The sequence below is a fragment of the Sphaerodactylus townsendi genome, linkage group LG09 (genome assembly GCF_021028975.2).
Source record: "Sphaerodactylus townsendi isolate TG3544 linkage group LG09, MPM_Stown_v2.3, whole genome shotgun sequence".
In the NCBI taxonomy this organism is placed as follows: Eukaryota; Metazoa; Chordata; class Lepidosauria; order Squamata; family Sphaerodactylidae; genus Sphaerodactylus; species Sphaerodactylus townsendi.
This window is the reverse complement of record NC_059433.1, coordinates 1708659-1729751: the sequence shown is the minus strand read 5'-3', so window position 1 is coordinate 1729751 and position 21093 is coordinate 1708659. Positions and strand designations below refer to the sequence as shown.

The window sequence follows — 21093 nt, the reverse complement described above, 5'->3', positions numbered from 1 at the left end:
CAGTGCGCAACGCCAGGCTCGGTGGGAACCGGAGGAATCTCCTGAACATGTCTGCCGCAGGGGGGATCAGTGAAATGAATAATGCATTCAGCTTCCTGAATAGTTGGATTATGTTTTACCAACCAAGGCATCTCCAGCACCACAGGATATTTGGAGGTAATGGCCACAATAAAACTCCCGTTGCATCTCGCAGAACCTAGCCTCATACTCACTTCGTTCCTGGGCCCAGGGGTCAGCCTCACTGCCAGTGTCCAAGGCTATACCTACCTCCTCTACACCGCTCACAGGTGGGCCAGTCCACGCATGGCTTTGGTGCTGCTCTGCTCTGGATTCCACTGTCCGAGGCCAGGCCCTGGTGCTGTGGACCAATGTGTCCCTATTACGTCAAGGATGGGTACCCCCACCAGGGTCCGCAGTTTGTGATGCTTTGTAATCCACAGGATGGCACTCATAATCCAAAAGCCAAAAGGATTGCATACCCACTCTTGAGCCAGTCCAAGGAGATGATTTGTAATCCAAAAGCTCCCAACCGGGAGGACAATTGCTGGAGGGTAGTAAACCTAAGCTAGCCCCTCTAGCCAAGCCAAAGGTGCTCCGTCGAGGCACCACCACACACTGCACCAGGGGAGCTGCTGAAGAAGCATCACTCTTCAGAGCTTCATCCTCCTCCACTTTGAGGAATGTAGAAAGCATTTGGTCCATGACAGGGTTAGAACCCTCCGGTGAAAGGCATCCTGTCAGTCCTTGAAGAAATGCTAAAATCGCTGATAAAACATGTGCAACTTTAGCTGGCGATGGGAGCATGAAATTGGCAATGGTTTGGAAAAAGAAAGCATAACAGCTCAAAGCAACCCCAACATGACAGCTCCACCCCCAGGAACCAGGACAGAACCCAACAAATTGTCAGCTAGAAGAGTAAGACCTTTCAGGTGCAGCTGCAGAATTGGTGTGGTAGAATTACAGGCTATTTGAGAAAGCAGTTTGCTGCATAGCAGAAAGCCTCTGAAGCTAATATGGGTCTGAACCTTGCTATTGTTTCCATGATTACTTCCCATAATAATAAAGTCAAAGATAGCTGATTTTTCCAAGTCTGACTTCTTATTTCCTATGGTATGAAGCTGAAGTTCAGAGAATCCATTTATTCTCAGGGAAACCAATTGTATACGTGGAGCTTGCGCCATTCATTTCCATGAGACCTTTATGAATGGAGTATGGGAGTTCTGCAATACACTGTTTCATTTTTAGGCTAATAAGACTGTTGATTTATAGTGACATAAATTGTCCTTTTATCACATTTTAGTTTTGGTGAGCTTTGTTGTTGCTTTAAGGAACAGCGTATTCCTTTCCCATCTCTCCCTGCCTGCTGCTGCAGGGCTCTGGCCTTCTTCTTGTCCCAGGCTTGGAAAACACACGATGTTCTTGGGGAATCCTGGGAAAAGGCTTCAGGGAGCGCCTAGCATGACCCACATTGAAATAAATCGTTCAGAAATTTTCTGCTTGACTTGTGATTCATGAGTCACTGACACATCTGTCTGCAGTAGTACCTGGAGGAACTTTATGGGATGCTGTGTTGATTCCTGTTGAGGAAACGATTCCCAAATAATGTGTGTGGAATTTTATGTGCACACTTTTGAATCTGTATTAAGTTTTTTTCAGCATCTATTCATTCAGCATAGTTAGACAACAACTGTGCTTCAAAAAGTCCCTTAATATATATTATTAATGAAAACAGCATAATGAAACCAATAACACAGTAAAGACAGATACAATCAACTGGAATCAAGACAGTTATAGGCACCGTGGTCACAGCTTCTGCCCCCTAATGCTCCCTAATCCCAGGCTTCCTTGTGAATTATAGTTATACAAGAAATGTTGAGTACAAGAATGAATACAAAATTGAAAAATATTACCACAATTTAAAAATGCTGAGAAAACTCAAGTTGAATTATTACAAATATTAAATATCACTCTAAGGAATTTGAATTTCTATAACAACTCTAATCTAAGGTCTGCAGATGGTGCCATTTTTCTTCATGCTGTACAACAGTCCAATGGGCATGCATTTGAAATTACAAGCACAGTTCTATGCACACATATTAAGGAAAGGATATTAAACTTTTCAGTTTGATAGATAATAGCTCTGCAGACATCTCCACCCTCCAGTTTGAACTAGGAAAAGTGACATCAGAGTAAAGCAAAAGTGCAGTGCTCAGCCATAAAGGTATCCTAACTAAAGAAGTCCAAATAATCATTTCTTCAACATTTTATTTGTTAAACCTGAAACTAGAAGGGATCTTCAAAGGTACCAAAAATTATGTGAAAAGGGGGAATCCATACAATTAAGAAATATTCCTAATTATTTATTCTGTAACTAAAAGGCTGAGGGTTGGAGCCAAAGGCGTCCAGAGTGGTCTGACTCCCTACTCTACAAAAAGGAACAAAAAAGGAGAGAGAAACATTGTAACCAGTGGCAGAGATGGTGGGCCACTGCGAGTAGCAGAGAGCTGGACTAGATGGACTTTGGTCTGATCCAGCTGGCTTGTTCTTATGTTCTTAGAGATATAATGGGGACATCTGGGGACAAACGCCCCGGCATGCACCCGCAATGAGCCTTGTGGAGGGCAGAAAATACCCCCACACACACTTTCACCCTTGCCCTGCCCCACCAGGCCTGGCAGAAGCTTTTCAGCTGACTGCTCTTTGCAGCTGGCTGAACTAAGGTAAGTGGGCAGGTGGGGGGACGGCAAGGGGTTAGGTTAATAGTGTGTGACTGGCCCAAGGTCACCCAGCAGGGGATCTTCTCTACCCCACTCCCATGTCCATGTTTGGGGCTTCCCTACTGCCCCCATTCCCAGGCCTACACAATTGTGATCCAGAGAAAAGTGAATTTTGAAAGCATCAAAGCATTGTTTACCTTACAGTGAGGCATAAACAAGTTAAGCCTTCTGATTGGGACCCTGCAGTCTGATTGGCCTAATTGCTAGATGAAGCAGAGAGGAAGGAGGTTGATTCCCTGGCTAAACATTTGAAAATGTTTTTGGTGTTTAGAGTTCCTGGTGTTAAGAGATACCACGTCTGAACTGAGTTTTAAAAACATAACATCTCTGAGGAGAGTAGTGGCAATCAGTGTGTTGAAATCTGGCTTGCTCTACTAGTGACAGCTTGTGAGATGTGGTGAAAGCAGTTATACACAGATTGAGAGAACTGGTGGAGTGTTTATTGAGAGGTCAAGCTGAAAGCCATAGATATAAACCAGTGAGGAATTTCTTCAAGTGAGGGAAGAATTCCAGTGTATCAGTCTGGGGCATGGGATTTTTTTGTTTCCTCAGTAGAGTGTTTTACTCGGCCACACTTTCCAGTTTTGTGCAGTCCCCACCTCGCAGCTGTGCAGCCACACAGGGTCACAGGAACATCAGCATGGTTGTGAGGAAGGAGGGAGGTAAAAAAAAAAGCTGCGTCTCAATGCAAAGGCGCGACGGCTCCGTCCGCTGCCTGCATGGAGGCATGTGAATGCCCCAATGGCAACACGGGTTGCTTCTCCCAACTGCAACCTGCTGTACTTTGCCTTTACAGAAGGGCACTCAGGGTTCCTTTGAGCTGCCCTACTTTAGCCGTTTGTATACTCATGGGAAAAAATTGGAGATTATGAAGTGCTGCCTAAATGCAACTGTGGAATGTGTGTCAGTGGTGATGGTTGTTTCAAGTCATAATATTTCTTCTAATGTTTTCATGCTGCCTCAGTTTGTAACCCTCTCCTTTTCTGCCTCTTTCTAGTGGGATGGAGCAGGGCCTCTCCCGGACTGTGCAGAACCACCCAAAGGAATCCAGATGCTGTGGCACCCATCCATTGTCAAACCCTACCTCACACTTCTTTCCGAGTGCTCAAATCCTGATACCTTGGAAGGGGCAGCAGGTGCTCTGCAGAATCTAGCTGCAGGTAGCTGGAAGGTATGCTGTCTGTCTCCGCACTTAAGGCAACTCTAAGCAGCCTGTCACTAGATTATGGGGGTGGGACCCAAAGTCCAATAGGAATAATTCTCTTTCAATAACACCTGATCTTAAAAATGTTTCTCACTGTTCAGTGTGGGACAATCCAATATTTAAGCAGGAACATAATGGTTTATTAAGACCCTGTCAAGATTTTCTCTGTTTCCTGGCTCTTGTCATAAAATGTGGGGTGGGCAAGGAGAAGGAGGCATCATGAGAATCTAGCTTGTTATGCTGTTATCCCAGTGCTTTTAGGTCCATACCAACTCTTCACATTCTTCAAGGCAGGCTGTACCTGGTCTTTATCTTTGCTTTGGCCTCGGAGGCTTTGCACAGCCTGAGAATGCTTATAGTGACTTCACCCCTCTGGGATGCCGAGGGAGGAGACTGGAGAGGTGTTTGTGACAGGGATATTAATGAGTAACTGTGTAGCGGAACTCAGTTCCAGAAGGAACTTGTTGGAATCCTCTTCACAGTGTCCTTTCAATAAACCAGTTTCAGCACCCAAAAGTCTGGTAATTGGAGGTGGTCAAGGATTGATTTCTGCACCCAAGAGTTTGGTTATTGGGGGATGTCAACAGATCCTTGTTAGAACTGCACAAATATAGGGCGCCTACTATTCAGTTTCAACCATGTCTGATGGGGGAGCCATTATGGAGTAGGCCAGAAGCAGGTGGGGCAAACTGCTCGGGTGAGGCATAGGGAGAAGCACCACCCTGATCAGAGGTGTAATCAGTGAATGGGCCATCGGAACACTTGAGAGCAGCGGAGCGGTTGGAGCCAGGACCCAATGAGATACTATCCCAGTGGGAGACAAGATGCTGACGGTATGCAAGGTCCTGAGATTCCTATGACTTTGACATGGAGAAGCCCAATCTGAGGCAGAGAGGATCAAGAGCATTGGGTGACTTTCGGAAAATAGGGCAGTTCAACCAGTTTGAGTTTCCAGTAGTTCCCAACTGCACTTTAGTGAAAGGTGTGGTCAGCTGGCTTTAGTGCAGAGTCTAGCACTTGTCTCTTCAGAAGTTCTGGAAACCTTAAATTCAACAGGTGGACTAGTTTGGATTTATTTTTAATCAGTAACATCGAGGATCAGAAAGTTAAAGCTTGCATTTGGCAAAAGAAGCAGCCTTTCCACTTCTCTTACTCCCCTCTTCCTTTAGAAAATTACTTTCAGGGGGGTTTGTATGTCTTAATGGAACCAATAAGATTTCTAAAATACTGAAGGATTATTAAAACAGCTTTTTATATGAACTCTGTTTTTAATTGGATTTGCACAATGTGAAGTTAATTATGAGACTCGGTTTGGTAAACGGATTACAACACTTTTTTCTTGAATTTATAAATACTTAGGACAGACAAGAATTTAATTAGAAGGTCAACAATAAACAAGTTGATTTATTCATATGGCAGAGTAAGGTATGTGGAACTCTTTCTGACTTTGAGCTGTGGTGTTAAGAGGATTGTAGTATGATTTATGGGCAACTGCAGGACCCCTTTGTAAAAGTATTTGACTGCAGGAATATCTGTGGGTGAAGCACTGAGAATCTAAGTATTTAGCCAGAGTCAGCTATTTTTTTAAAAAAATACATCTTCTATGGACTGTGGGAATGAAATCCTCCATACATTCTGACATACTCTGATGTGCTGCTGCCACCTTGTGGAAATCTAGAGCACTAGAAAGGGTATCTGAACACAAACTGAAACTTCAAAGATTTGAGAATTATTAAATGTTCTGCCTTCACTATTGGGATTAATGTACTACTATTTTTCTTTGTGATCTTACTTTTTGAGAATTTTTTAATTAAAAGTGAAATAATTAGACCTCACAACACTGAACAATGTCTATGAACTTTAGTATAACCAGAGATGATCAAATAGCTCCAGTACATTTCTGTGCAAATCAGTCAAACAGACAATATGAAAGATCTTAAAAGTCTCAAATGGGAGCTCAAACAAACAGAACTAAATATAAGAAAACAGTTAAAGACAGAACTTCCAACAGGATGTAGCAACGAGTTTGACTATAATTAAAAAGCAAGTTCAGAAGAATGCACAAGGTATAGTAATAGTAATACAAACTCAATGAGAACCTATTTACCAAATAGACAGCCAGGAGAAAAGAATTCTAATTGCTGAGGAGACAGTACTTAGAAGTACAAGAAAGAATGAAAAATCTACACTTTAAAGACATTCCAGAGATAATATGCAAAAAAGATCTAGCAAAAAAATTGGTGAGATTCTACAAAAATATATTCTAGATGGTAAGAATGTTTTTGATGTTTAACAAATTTACAGAATTTATTCAAGATTTCTCACCAGAAATAACTAAGAGATACAATCATGAAATTCACTCACAAGAAAACCAGGGATTCTATCATCAGAAAGCAATGGTCTGAACCACTAGTTGTAGAAAAGTCTGAGATAGCAATCTTCCAAGATTTGCTGAACACTTATTTAAAAGGGGGGGATGAACTCAATTTTCTAAGACAAATTCTTCTGAAAAATGAAATAAAAAGCCATTGAAGTATTCCTTTTGCATTAGAAGTGCTTCTATCTTCAGGGAAAATAATTATAAAAAAAGCAAACCAAGATAAACAATTGACAATGCATCTAACAAGCGAAGACTCCTTTGAAGATTTAAAACCAGATTCCAGAGAAAATTCACCAGTAAATCATAAAGATCAATCACTCAGAACACATCAAGAAAATTGTTAAAAATATTGGAATATATGCTGGAAAGGTTCAGAAAGACCTGGTTTATTTTTTTATATGTATTGGATTTGTAAAAGGGTATGACAATTCTGGATATTAACTCACACTGAAATGTTAAAAAAAACTCAGAGTAACTCTAATTGGGTTTAAAAATTATTGCCATGGTAAAATCACACTGTCAGGGGTTGTTTTCCTTTTTCTTTGGCCCTTTCCGCACGGAGGCGGAAGGCCTTGGGTCGGCTTTACTGACGCCGACCCAATGACGCCGGGACCATCCGCATGGACGGTCCCAGAAAGAACCGGGAAGATGGCGCCGCTGGGCGCCGTCGCCCGGTGGACTCACCTGCTCCCAGGCCCTCCGGCGCGTCGCCGTGGCCTGGGGACACGCCTCCCCTGCCCTGCGCGCCTGCTTCAGCATCGCAGAGCAGGGGGGCGTGTCCCCAGGCCTCGGCAATGCACCGGAGGGCCGGAGAGCAGGTGAGTGGAGGGAGGGAGTGGGGGGAAGCGCCTGGAAGCCGCTGCCGTTCGCACGGCAGCGGCTTCCAGCCGGCGTTTTCAAGAAAGTGCGCTTCCCAGCGCACTCTGGAAACGCCGGCTTGGCGCTGGTCAGGCGGTGCGAGGGCGGCACGGCTGCGCTGCAGCTGCGCCCCCTGTGCGAATGGCGGCCTGGGGCGGCCCCTGTGCGTTTTTGCCGTCCCCAGGCCGCCATATTCCGCCCGTGCAAAAAGGGCCTTTCTTTTTCTTTTAAGGGAAAAATCTCTCAAAATAATAAGAGTCATTTTCATGTTCACATGTAATAGCACTGTTAAGTTTGCTTTTAATATGATTTCCAGTATAAGGGCACCAATTAATGTGTATTTTTCTAACATATATAGATAATGATAAATTTTAAGCCAATCAAATATATGAGTTTGATAATGTAAAAGTGCCATCAAACCTATCTACTAAGTTCTTTCTTTTTTTATATATGAGCTATGATTGGTACTTTTCGAGTATAACTAGTAAAACTTTAAAGATCTATCATGTAGAAGATATCAAGAAAACTGGAGTAAAAACACAGGCTCAAATTACCTTTTTCTGCATGAATCAATTATATGAGCATGATAATATGAAGAAGCTGTCAAAGTTATTACGACTTCTTTTTCTTTTATTATCATACTTTGAATTGCAATGTGTTATGAATTTTTTTTAGTATAACAAGTCATGAATGTAGATCCAAATATTGTTTCTTCTTCTTTTTCTTTCTTTTTGTGTAATTTTTTTTCTGGAAAAACAATAAACATTTCATTGAAGAAATGAAATTCTTGCAAGTAAACTAGTGAATTGTGGACTAGAAAATTCCACTATTAGATGGATTTCTAATTGGTTAACTGATTGAACTTAAAGAGTGCTCATCAATAGCTCATCTTCATCCTGGAAAGAAGAAACTAGTGGGGTGCCACAGGGTTCTGTCCTGGGCCAAAACAAACAAAATGAATTTCAACAGAGATCAAAGTAAGAAATGCACAGATATAGTATGGGGAACACCTGACTTGACAACACTACATGTGAAAGGGATATGGGAGTCTTAGTAGACCACAAACTAAACATGAGTCAGCAGTGTGATGTGGTGGCCAAGAAAGCCAATGTGATTTTGGACTGTATCAATAGGAGTATAGTGTCTAGATCAAAGGTCTTCAACCTGCAGCTCTCCAGATGTTCATGGACTACAATTCCCATCAGCCCCTGCCATCACGGCCAATTGGCTCTTGCCATGAAACTGGGATGGGCTGGGAGAAGGTGGTACCATGAAAGTCCAGCCTGTGCCTGTGTATTTTCCTTTTTAGGCATTCAGCAACTCTTGAAGGCAGACTGCGCCTGGTTTTTATCTTTGCTTTGGAAGCTCTGCATAGCCTAAGAATGCCTCCACTGATTTCACCTCACTGGGGTATCAAGGGAGGGTGCTGAAGAGGTATATAGGAAAGGGACATTAATTAAAGCTATGTAGTGGAACTCAGTTAAGTATATAAAAGGTAAAGAAATGGGTAAAGGGACCACTAAATATAAAACTGCTAAGTCTCAAAAACACATATGTATTTATTACAAATTAAAATAATCTATATTTATAAAAGACCCATAATAGCCTGCCTTAGTCACCCAATATCACAATAACAATTCACAGAGGGGTCCTAAAGAACTCTTTTTGACTCTTAAAAGCAGATGTGTTTTGGCCAACTGGCCTTCCTCAGTGGTCAAAAACAATACAATAATACAATGTTTAGCTTCCAGACTAGAAATTACAGTTACAACATTTTTTATGACTGAGAGCAATGGTTAGAGAGTTTTTAAAAATTGACACCCAAGTCATGTCCTCTTAAAGAGTATGATGGAATGTTCCAACCATGCCCAATTCTGCTATGGCAAAATCCTGTAGTGCCTCAGTCATAGGAAATTCCGTTAGTCTGGAACAAATGAAATTGTTGGTGCATACTATAACTCAGTTCCAGCAGGAATATGCTTGTATCCTCTTCACAGTATCTTTTCAATGAACCTATTTCTGTACCCAAGAGTCTGGTTATTGAAGGAGGTATATAGATTCTGGCATTGATATTTGAAATGCGGGCCTAGATTTTTAGACTGGATATAGAGAATATACAAAAGAGCAAAAATATAAATGATGAAATGGGAACGAGGCCATTATCGCCATTTTTATTTATCTTGGTTTGGGACTTTTGGCAACAAAGATCAGATAAGATCAAAGAATTACAGGTTTAAAAATAGAAGAATACAAGATGAGTTACGCAGATTAAGTATTGACAATCAGTAATCCTCAATTTTCAATGAAATACCTGATAGATCAAATAGAATTTGGATATTTTGCAGGATGTAAGGTTAACCATCAGAAAACAAAAACAATTTTTTTACAAGAGTCCTAACAAAACAAGAAATAATGGATGTTGGAATGATAAATGGCTGGGATGTTCTTGCCCATAAAATTAAACATTTAGGGATCAATATGAATGGACTAAACAATCATTTGTTTAAAGATAATTATGGAACAACCTGGAAAAAATACAGGAAAGACTACAAAGATGGTCCAAAGTCAAATTATCCTAGTTAGGAAAAATTGCCAGTATTAAAATGAATTCTTGCCCAAATTGGGTTTTTTTTTTTGTTTCAAATGTTGCCTGAACATATTAAAGAAAGAAAATGCAAGGCAAATGCATATCAATACATTTATTTGGAGCAGCAAAAGACCAAGAATAAGATTCCAAGTTTTACAAGATGAAAAAAAATGAGGTCTGGCCATACTCAATATCAAATGATATCATCAAGCAGCAGGACTTGAATGGATTTCTGATTGGATACAAAACCCATTTCAGAGACAAAATTAGAAACATCAGATTTAACAATGGGGATACTTATTTATGGAGTTATTTATGGAGAGGAAAAGCTGATCAAAAGTCAGAGTTGATTAGAAAAGACTCTTTGAAATCTGGAAAAAAAGTTACTTACAACTCAGTCCTCCAACTCTACCTTTAAAATCTCCCATAGAATCTTATTATGATAAAAACAGAAGATGATGATATACTCTGTAAGAAAATGATCAACAAGCAAGGGAAAATCCAATCATGGTAAGAGATAAAGGAGGAGGGCTAGAGAATTGGCATCTAGTCTCAGAAGAGAACTAAAACTACCAAGAGGAATATTACGTAAAATGTAAAACTTTGAAAAATGGATTACTTCGCAGAAATAACAGGGTAAAGGTCTGCATGGTGAAATGAATGCAAACCTTCAAAGAAGAGATAATTTTTCAACAATAGGAAACATTGTGGTACAAAAAGATTAAACTTGCTGCATGCCAAATGTTATAAGAGAATTGGAATAAATCATTTTATAGATAGTATGTAACTCCCGAAGTTACTAAGAAAATGAGTAAACATAGTGATGGTCTTTGTTGGATGTGTCCTGAAGAGGTTGGATCTTTCTTTCATATGTGGTAAAAAAAAATCAAGAAGTATTGGATAGAAGTACATATGAAAATGCAAAAAACCAACTTGAAATTTCCTTTTACTGCAAAAACTATGTTATTAGGCATTTTGCCTATAAATCTTCCAAAGAAGCTTAATGAACCAGCTGCAAGGGTAATAGTGGCATCTTGTTGGAAAACTGAAAGAGAGCTTAACAGAGAAGTCTAGAAAGATAGAGAATATGCTATAATGCCAAATTAACAAATATTGTGAACAGATGGTCCAGACAAGAGTTTGATGAGAAATGGGAACTGTATTTCTTATTTCAGAATAATAACAATAAAAATAATACCAATAGTAAGAATATTAATTTGTTATTGACTAAGATATAAGTTACTGCTTACTAGATACTGACTGCTGTTTTGGAATTAAATGTTAGAAGGTCTGGCCATACTCAATTTTAAAACTATGTAATGTTCTCTCTGAATCATATTACTGTTGTAATTTTAAGATCCAGTGTGTTAGAGTTTATATATATGTTCTACCCAAACTATATATATATAAAGCTTTCATGACCAGATTCAACTGGTTGTGGTGGGTTTTCCGGGCTATGTGGCTGTGGTCTGGTGGATCTTGTTCCTAATGTTTCACCTGCATCTGTGGCTGGCATCTTCAGAGGGAAGTCTGTTACACACTGTGTCCAGAGAGAAGGGAATGTTTGGGGTATTTATTGTCTATGTCCCAGGGTGGGGAACCAATCAGTAAGTGTTTGGGTGGAACATGCTATGAAAAGTGTGGTTGAGTGCATTGTTTTGTGGGTGGGGTTATCAGTCCAGTGAGTGATTCACTTTTTCATGCCCTGCAGCAGCAGCAGTATTGGTGAATGCAAAACCTGTGTTTGGGTGGAGTCCATTGTTCATGATCTAAATAAAATAAACATTTTAGCCAATTTAGGGGCAGATGGAATGGTGGGACAGGGTATAAAATGAGCTTGTTTGGAGAATAAATCAACCACCATCCAAATAACAGTCTTTCCATGACTTTCAGGTAGATCAGTAATAAAATCAATTGAAATTACCATATATACTCATGTATAAGTCGAATTTTTCATCACATTTTAAATGCTGAAAAAGCTCCCCTCGACTTATATGCTGGTCATTAAAAATTTTTGGGTTTTTTTACTTTGCCGGCCAGCAGGGGGCACAGTTTTTATGCTAGCGGCACCAAAATTGCAGGTTACCTTCAGAAGACTCTCCTGATGATACCAGCCAAGTTTGGTAAAGTTTTGTTCAGGGGGTCCAAAGTTATGGACCCCCAAAGAGGTGCCCCCATTCCCCATTGTTTTCAATGGGAGCTATTAGTAGATCCCCCCCCCCCCCCACCCCCCCCCCCCCCCACCCCCCCCCCCCCCCACCCCCCCCCCCCCCCACCCCCCCCCCCCCCCACCCCCCCCCCCCCCCACCCCCCCCCCCCCCCACCCCCCCCCCCCCCCACCCCCCCCCCCCCCCACCCCCCCCCCCCCCCACCCCCCCCCCCCCCCACCCCCCCCCCCCCCCACCCCCCCCCCCCCCCACCCCCCCCCCCCCCCACCCCCCCCCCCCCCCACCCCCCCCCCCCCCCACCCCCCCCCCCCCCCACCCCCCCCCCCCCCCACCCCCCCCCCCCCCCACCCCCCCCCCCCCCCACCCCCCCCCCCCCCCACCCCCCCCCCCCCCCACCCCCCCCCCCCCCCACCCCCCCCCCCCCCCACCCCCCCCCCCCCCCACCCCCCCCCCCCCCCACCCCCCCCCCCCCCCACCCCCCCCCCCCCCCACCCCCCCCCCCCCCCACCCCCCCCCCCCCCCACCCCCCCCCCCCCCCACCCCCCCCCCCCCCCACCCCCCCCCCCCCCCACCCCCCCCCCCCCCCACCCCCCCCCCCCCCCACCCCCCCCCCCCCCCACCCCCCCCCCCCCCCACCCCCCCCCCCCCCCACCCCCCCCCCCCCCCACCCCCCCCCCCCCCCACCCCCCCCCCCCCCCACCCCCCCCCCCCCCCACCCCCCCCCCCCCCCACCCCCCCCCCCCCCCACCCCCCCCCCCCCCCACCCCCCCCCCCCCCCACCCCCCCCCCCCCCCACCCCCCCCCCCCCCCACCCCCCCCCCCCCCCACCCCCCCCCCCCCCCACCCCCCCCCCCCCCCACCCCCCCCCCCCCCCACCCCCCCCCCCCCCCACCCCCCCCCCCCCCCACCCCCCCCCCCCCCCACCCCCCCCCCCCCCCACCCCCCCCCCCCCCCACCCCCCCCCCCCCCCACCCCCCCCCCCCCCCACCCCCCCCCCCCCCCACCCCCCCCCCCCCCCACCCCCCCCCCCCCCCACCCCCCCCCCCCCCCACCCCCCCCCCCCCCCACCCCCCCCCCCCCCCACCCCCCCCCCCCCCCACCCCCCCCCCCCCCCACCCCCCCCCCCCCCCACCCCCCCCCCCCCCCACCCCCCCCCCCCCCCACCCCCCCCCCCCCCCACCCCCCCCCCCCCCCACCCCCCCCCCCCCCCACCCCCCCCCCCCCCCACCCCCCCCCCCCCCCACCCCCCCCCCCCCCCACCCCCCCCCCCCCCCACCCCCCCCCCCCCCCACCCCCCCCCCCCCCCACCCCCCCCCCCCCCCACCCCCCCCCCCCCCCACCCCCCCCCCCCCCCACCCCCCCCCCCCCCCACCCCCCCCCCCCCCCACCCCCCCCCCCCCCCACCCCCCCCCCCCCCCACCCCCCCCCCCCCCCACCCCCCCCCCCCCCCACCCCCCCCCCCCCCCACCCCCCCCCCCCCCCACCCCCCCCCCCCCCCACCCCCCCCCCCCCCCACCCCCCCCCCCCCCCACCCCCCCCCCCCCCCACCCCCCCCCCCCCCCACCCCCCCCCCCCCCCACCCCCCCCCCCCCCCACCCCCCCCCCCCCCCACCCCCCCCCCCCCCCACCCCCCCCCCCCCCCACCCCCCCCCCCCCCCACCCCCCCCCCCCCCCACCCCCCCCCCCCCCCACCCCCCCCCCCCCCCACCCCCCCCCCCCCCCACCCCCCCCCCCCCCCACCCCCCCCCCCCCCCACCCCCCCCCCCCCCCACCCCCCCCCCCCCCCACCCCCCCCCCCCCCCACCCCCCCCCCCCCCCACCCCCCCCCCCCCCCACCCCCCCCCCCCCCCACCCCCCCCCCCCCCCACCCCCCCCCCCCCCCACCCCCCCCCCCCCCCACCCCCCCCCCCCCCCACCCCCCCCCCCCCCCACCCCCCCCCCCCCCCACCCCCCCCCCCCCCCACCCCCCCCCCCCCCCACCCCCCCCCCCCCCCACCCCCCCCCCCCCCCACCCCCCCCCCCCCCCACCCCCCCCCCCCCCCACCCCCCCCCCCCCCCACCCCCCCCCCCCCCCACCCCCCCCCCCCCCCACCCCCCCCCCCCCCCACCCCCCCCCCCCCCCACCCCCCCCCCCCCCCACCCCCCCCCCCCCCCACCCCCCCCCCCCCCCACCCCCCCCCCCCCCCACCCCCCCCCCCCCCCACCCCCCCCCCCCCCCACCCCCCCCCCCCCCCACCCCCCCCCCCCCCCACCCCCCCCCCCCCCCACCCCCCCCCCCCCCCACCCCCCCCCCCCCCCACCCCCCCCCCCCCCCACCCCCCCCCCCCCCCACCCCCCCCCCCCCCCACCCCCCCCCCCCCCCACCCCCCCCCCCCCCCACCCCCCCCCCCCCCCACCCCCCCCCCCCCCCACCCCCCCCCCCCCCCACCCCCCCCCCCCCCCACCCCCCCCCCCCCCCACCCCCCCCCCCCCCCACCCCCCCCCCCCCCCACCCCCCCCCCCCCCCACCCCCCCCCCCCCCCACCCCCCCCCCCCCCCACCCCCCCCCCCCCCCACCCCCCCCCCCCCCCACCCCCCCCCCCCCCCACCCCCCCCCCCCCCCACCCCCCCCCCCCCCCACCCCCCCCCCCCCCCACCCCCCCCCCCCCCCACCCCCCCCCCCCCCCACCCCCCCCCCCCCCCACCCCCCCCCCCCCCCACCCCCCCCCCCCCCCACCCCCCCCCCCCCCCACCCCCCCCCCCCCCCACCCCCCCCCCCCCCCACCCCCCCCCCCCCCCACCCCCCCCCCCCCCCACCCCCCCCCCCCCCCACCCCCCCCCCCCCCCACCCCCCCCCCCCCCCACCCCCCCCCCCCCCCACCCCCCCCCCCCCCCACCCCCCCCCCCCCCCACCCCCCCCCCCCCCCACCCCCCCCCCCCCCCACCCCCCCCCCCCCCCACCCCCCCCCCCCCCCACCCCCCCCCCCCCCCACCCCCCCCCCCCCCCACCCCCCCCCCCCCCCACCCCCCCCCCCCCCCACCCCCCCCCCCCCCCACCCCCCCCCCCCCCCACCCCCCCCCCCCCCCACCCCCCCCCCCCCCCACCCCCCCCCCCCCCCACCCCCCCCCCCCCCCACCCCCCCCCCCCCCCACCCCCCCCCCCCCCCACCCCCCCCCCCCCCCACCCCCCCCCCCCCCCACCCCCCCCCCCCCCCACCCCCCCCCCCCCCCACCCCCCCCCCCCCCCACCCCCCCCCCCCCCCACCCCCCCCCCCCCCCACCCCCCCCCCCCCCCACCCCCCCCCCCCCCCACCCCCCCCCCCCCCCACCCCCCCCCCCCCCCACCCCCCCCCCCCCCCACCCCCCCCCCCCCCCACCCCCCCCCCCCCCCACCCCCCCCCCCCCCCACCCCCCCCCCCCCCCACCCCCCCCCCCCCCCACCCCCCCCCCCCCCCACCCCCCCCCCCCCCCACCCCCCCCCCCCCCCACCCCCCCCCCCCCCCACCCCCCCCCCCCCCCACCCCCCCCCCCCCCCACCCCCCCCCCCCCCCACCCCCCCCCCCCCCCACCCCCCCCCCCCCCCACCCCCCCCCCCCCCCACCCCCCCCCCCCCCCACCCCCCCCCCCCCCCACCCCCCCCCCCCCCCACCCCCCCCCCCCCCCACCCCCCCCCCCCCCCACCCCCCCCCCCCCCCACCCCCCCCCCCCCCCACCCCCCCCCCCCCCCACCCCCCCCCCCCCCCACCCCCCCCCCCCCCCACCCCCCCCCCCCCCCACCCCCCCCCCCCCCCACCCCCCCCCCCCCCCACCCCCCCCCCCCCCCACCCCCCCCCCCCCCCACCCCCCCCCCCCCCCACCCCCCCCCCCCCCCACCCCCCCCCCCCCCCACCCCCCCCCCCCCCCACCCCCCCCCCCCCCCACCCCCCCCCCCCCCCACCCCCCCCCCCCCCCACCCCCCCCCCCCCCCACCCCCCCCCCCCCCCACCCCCCCCCCCCCCCACCCCCCCCCCCCCCCACCCCCCCCCCCCCCCACCCCCCCCCCCCCCCACCCCCCCCCCCCCCCACCCCCCCCCCCCCCCACCCCCCCCCCCCCCCACCCCCCCCCCCCCCCACCCCCCCCCCCCCCCACCCCCCCCCCCCCCCACCCCCCCCCCCCCCCACCCCCCCCCCCCCCCACCCCCCCCCCCCCCCACCCCCCCCCCCCCCCACCCCCCCCCCCCCCCACCCCCCCCCCCCCCCACCCCCCCCCCCCCCCACCCCCCCCCCCCCCCACCCCCCCCCCCCCCCACCCCCCCCCCCCCCCACCCCCCCCCCCCCCCACCCCCCCCCCCCCCCACCCCCCCCCCCCCCCACCCCCCCCCCCCCCCACCCCCCCCCCCCCCCACCCCCCCCCCCCCCCACCCCCCCCCCCCCCCACCCCCCCCCCCCCCCACCCCCCCCCCCCCCCACCCCCCCCCCCCCCCACCCCCCCCCCCCCCCACCCCCCCCCCCCCCCACCCCCCCCCCCCCCCACCCCCCCCCCCCCCCACCCCCCCCCCCCCCCACCCCCCCCCCCCCCCACCCCCCCCCCCCCCCACCCCCCCCCCCCCCCACCCCCCCCCCCCCCCACCCCCCCCCCCCCCCACCCCCCCCCCCCCCCACCCCCCCCCCCCCCCACCCCCCCCCCCCCCCACCCCCCCCCCCCCCCACCCCCCCCCCCCCCCACCCCCCCCCCCCCCCACCCCCCCCCCCCCCCACCCCCCCCCCCCCCCACCCCCCCCCCCCCCCACCCCCCCCCCCCCCCACCCCCCCCCCCCCCCACCCCCCCCCCCCCCCACCCCCCCCCCCCCCCACCCCCCCCCCCCCCCACCCCCCCCCCCCCCCACCCCCCCCCCCCCCCACCCCCCCCCCCCCCCACCCCCCCCCCCCCCCACCCCCCCCCCCCCCCACCCCCCCCCCCCCCCACCCCCCCCCCCCCCCACCCCCCCCCCCCCCCACCCCCCCCCCCCCCCACCCCCCCCCCCCCCCACCCCCCCCCCCCCCCACCCCCCCCCCCCCCCACCCCCCCCCCCCCCCACCCCCCCCCCCCCCCACCCCCCCCCCCCCCCACCCCCCCCCCCCCCCACCCCCCCCCCCCCCCACCCCCCCCCCCCCCCACCCCCCCCCCCCCCCACCCCCCCCCCCCCCCACCCCCCCCCCCCCCCACCCCCCCCCCCCCCCACCCCCCCCCCCCCCCACCCCCCCCCCCCCCCACCCCCCCCCCCCCCCACCCCCCCCCCCCCCCACCCCCCCCCCCCCCCACCCCCCCCCCCCCCCACCCCCCCCCCCCCCCACCCCCCCCCCCCCCCACCCCCCCCCCCCCCCACCCCCCCCCCCCCCCACCCCCCCCCCCCCCCACCCCCCCCCCCCCCCACCCCCCCCCCCCCCCACCCCCCCCCCCCCCCACCCCCCCCCCCCCCCACCCCCCCCCCCCCCCACCCCCCCCCCCCCCCACCCCCCCCCCCCCCCACCCCCCCCCCCCCCCACCCCCCCCCCCCCCCACCCCCCCCCCCCCCCACCCCCCCCCCCCCCCACCCCCCCCCCCCCCCACCCCCCCCCCCCCCCACCCCCCCCCCCCCCCACCCCCCCCCCCCCCCACCCCCCCCCCCCCCCACCCCCCCCCCCCCCCACCCCCCCCCCCCCCCACCCCCCCCCCCCCCCACCCCCCCCCCCCCCCACCCCCCCCCCCCCCCACCCCCCCCCCCCCCCACCCCCCCCCCCCCCCACCCCCCCCCCCCCCCACCCCCCCCCCCCCCCACCCCCCCCCCCCCCCACCCCCCCCCCCCCCCACCCCCCCCCCCCCCCACCCCCCCCCCCCCCCACCCCCCCCCCCCCCCACCCCCCCCCCCCCCCACCCCCCCCCCCCCCCACCCCCCCCCCCCCCCACCCCCCCCCCCCCCCACCCCCCCCCCCCCCCACCCCCCCCCCCCCCCACCCCCCCCCCCCCCCACCCCCCCCCCCCCCCACCCCCCCCCCCCCCCACCCCCCCCCCCCCCCACCCCCCCCCCCCCCCACCCCCCCCCCCCCCCACCCCCCCCCCCCCCCACCCCCCCCCCCCCCCACCCCCCCCCCCCCCCACCCCCCCCCCCCCCCACCCCCCCCCCCCCCCACCCCCCCCCCCCCCCACCCCCCCCCCCCCCCACCCCCCCCCCCCCCCACCCCCCCCCCCCCCCACCCCCCCCCCCCCCCACCCCCCCCCCCCCCCACCCCCCCCCCCCCCCACCCCCCCCCCCCCCCACCCCCCCCCCCCCCCACCCCCCCCCCCCCCCACCCCCCCCCCCCCCCACCCCCCCCCCCCCCCACCCCCCCCCCCCCCCACCCCCCCCCCCCCCCACCCCCCCCCCCCCCCACCCCCCCCCCCCCCCACCCCCCCCCCCCCCCACCCCCCCCCCCCCCCACCCCCCCCCCCCCCCACCCCCCCCCCCCCCCACCCCCCCCCCCCCCCACCCCCCCCCCCCCCCACCCCCCCCCCCCCCCACCCCCCCCCCCCCCCACCCCCCCCCCCCCCCACCCCCCCCCCCCCCCACCCCCCCCCCCCCCCACCCCCCCCCCCCCCCACCCCCCCCCCCCCCCACCCCCCCCCCCCCCCACCCCCCCCCCCCCCCACCCCCCCCCCCCCCCACCCCCCCCCCCCCCCACCCCCCCCCCCCCCCACCCCCCCCCCCCCCCACCCCCCCCCCCCCCCACCCCCCCCCCCCCCCACCCCCCCCCCCCCCCACCCCCCCCCCCCCCCACCCCCCCCCCCCCCCACCCCCCCCCCCCCCCACCCCCCCCCCCCCCCACCCCCCCCCCCCCCCACCCCCCCCCCCCCCCACCCCCCCCCCCCCCCACCCCCCCCCCCCCCCACCCCCCCCCCCCCCCACCCCCCCCCCCCCCCACCCCCCCCCCCCCCCACCCCCCCCCCCCCCCACCCCCCCCCCCCCCCACCCCCCCCCCCCCCCACCCCCCCCCCCCCCCACCCCCCCCCCCCCCCACCCCCCCCCCCCCCCACCCCCCCCCCCCCCCACCCCCCCCCCCCCCCACCCCCCCCCCCCCCCACCCCCCCCCCCCCCCACCCCCCCCCCCCCCCACCCCCCCCCCCCCCCACCCCCCCCCCCCCCCACCCCCCCCCCCCCCCACCCCCCCCCCCCCCCACCCCCCCCCCCCCCCACCCCCCCCCCCCCCCACCCCCCCCCCCCCCCACCCCCCCCCCCCCCCACCCCCCCCCCCCCCCACCCCCCCCCCCCCCCACCCCCCCCCCCCCCCACCCCCCCCCCCCCCCACCCCCCCCCCCCCCCACCCCCCCCCCCCCCCACCCCCCCCCCCCCCCACCCCCCCCCCCCCCCACCCCCCCCCCCCCCCACCCCCCCCCCCCCCCACCCCCCCCCCCCCCCACCCCCCCCCCCCCCCACCCCCCCCCCCCCCCACCCCCCCCCCCCCCCACCCCCCCCCCCCCCCACCCCCCCCCCCCCCCACCCCCCCCCCCCCCCACCCCCCCCCCCCCCCACCCCCCCCCCCCCCCACCCCCCCCCCCCCCCACCCCCCCCCCCCCCCACCCCCCCCCCCCCCCACCCCCCCCCCCCCCCACCCCCCCCCCCCCCCACCCCCCCCCCCCCCCACCCCCCCCCCCCCCCACCCCCCCCCCCCCCCACCCCCCCCCCCCCCCACCCCCCCCCCCCCCCACCCCCCCCCCCCCCCACCCCCCCCCCCCCCCACCCCCCCCCCCCCCCACCCCCCCCCCCCCCCACCCCCCCCCCCCCCCACCCCCCCCCCCCCCCACCCCCCCCCCCCCCCACCCCCCCCCCCCCCCACCCCCCCCCCCCCCCACCCCCCCCCCCCCCCACCCCCCCCCCCCCCCACCCCCCCCCCCCCCCACCCCCCCCCCCCCCCACCCCCCCCCCCCCCCACCCCCCCCCCCCCCCACCCCCCCCCCCCCCCACCCCCCCCCCCCCCCACCCCCCCCCCCCCCCACCCCCCCCCCCCCCCACCCCCCCCCCCCCCCACCCCCCCCCCCCCCCACCCCCCCCCCCCCCCACCCCCCCCCCCCCCCACCCCCCCCCCCCCCCACCCCCCCCCCCCCCCACCCCCCCCCCCCCCCACCCCCCCCCCCCCCCACCCCCCCCCCCCCCCACCCCCCCCCCCCCCCACCCCCCCCCCCCCCCACCCCCCCCCCCCCCCACCCCCCCCCCCCCCCACCCCCCCCCCCCCCCACCCCCCCCCCCCCCCACCCCCCCCCCCCCCCACCCCCCCCCCCCCCCACCCCCCCCCCCCCCCACCCCCCCCCCCCCCCACCCCCCCCCCCCCCCACCCCCCCCCCCCCCCACCCCCCCCCCCCCCCACCCCCCCCCCCCCCCACCCCCCCCCCCCCCCACCCCCCCCCCCCCCCACCCCCCCCCCCCCCCACCCCCCCCCCCCCCCACCCCCCCCCCCCCCCACCCCCCCCCCCCCCCACCCCCCCCCCCCCCCACCCCCCCCCCCCCCCACCCCCCCCCCCCCCCACCCCCCCCCCCCCCCACCCCCCCCCCCCCCCACCCCCCCCCCCCCCCACCCCCCCCCCCCCCCACCCCCCCCCCCCCCCACCCCCCCCCCCCCCCACCCCCCCCCCCCCCCACCCCCCCCCCCCCCCACCCCCCCCCCCCCCCACCCCCCCCCCCCCCCACCCCCCCCCCCCCCCACCCCCCCCCCCCCCCACCCCCCCCCCCCCCCACCCCCCCCCCCCCCCACCCCCCCCCCCCCCCACCCCCCCCCCCCCCCACCCCCCCCCCCCCCCACCCCCCCCCCCCCCCACCCCCCCCCCCCCCCACCCCCCCCCCCCCCCACCCCCCCCCCCCCCCACCCCCCCCCCCCCCCACCCCCCCCCCCCCCCACCCCCCCCCCCCCCCACCCCCCCCCCCCCCCACCCCCCCCCCCCCCCACCCCCCCCCCCCCCCACCCCCCCCCCCCCCCACCCCCCCCCCCCCCCACCCCCCCCCCCCCCCACCCCCCCCCCCCCCCACCCCCCCCCCCCCCCACCCCCCCCCCCCCCCACCCCCCCCCCCCCCCACCCCCCCCCCCCCCCACCCCCCCCCCCCCCCACCCCCCCCCCCCCCCACCCCCCCCCCCCCCCACCCCCCCCCCCCCCCACCCCCCCCCCCCCCCACCCC

The 21093-nt window shown here is 63.4% G+C and overlaps 1 protein-coding gene across 7 annotated transcripts in view; it reads left to right on the top strand.

Moving 5' to 3' along the window:
* The window catches only part of CTNND2 (catenin delta 2), a 655193-nt gene that overhangs the window by 566244 nt on the left and 67856 nt on the right, over positions 1-21093 (top strand). For all 7 annotated transcript variants that reach the window (XM_048507354.1, XM_048507355.1, XM_048507356.1 and 4 more), the window contains one exon: positions 3775-3948. In XM_048507354.1, the coding sequence (XP_048363311.1) occupies positions 3775-3948 (174 nt within the window). The remainder of the gene's footprint in view (positions 1-3774; positions 3949-21093) is intronic.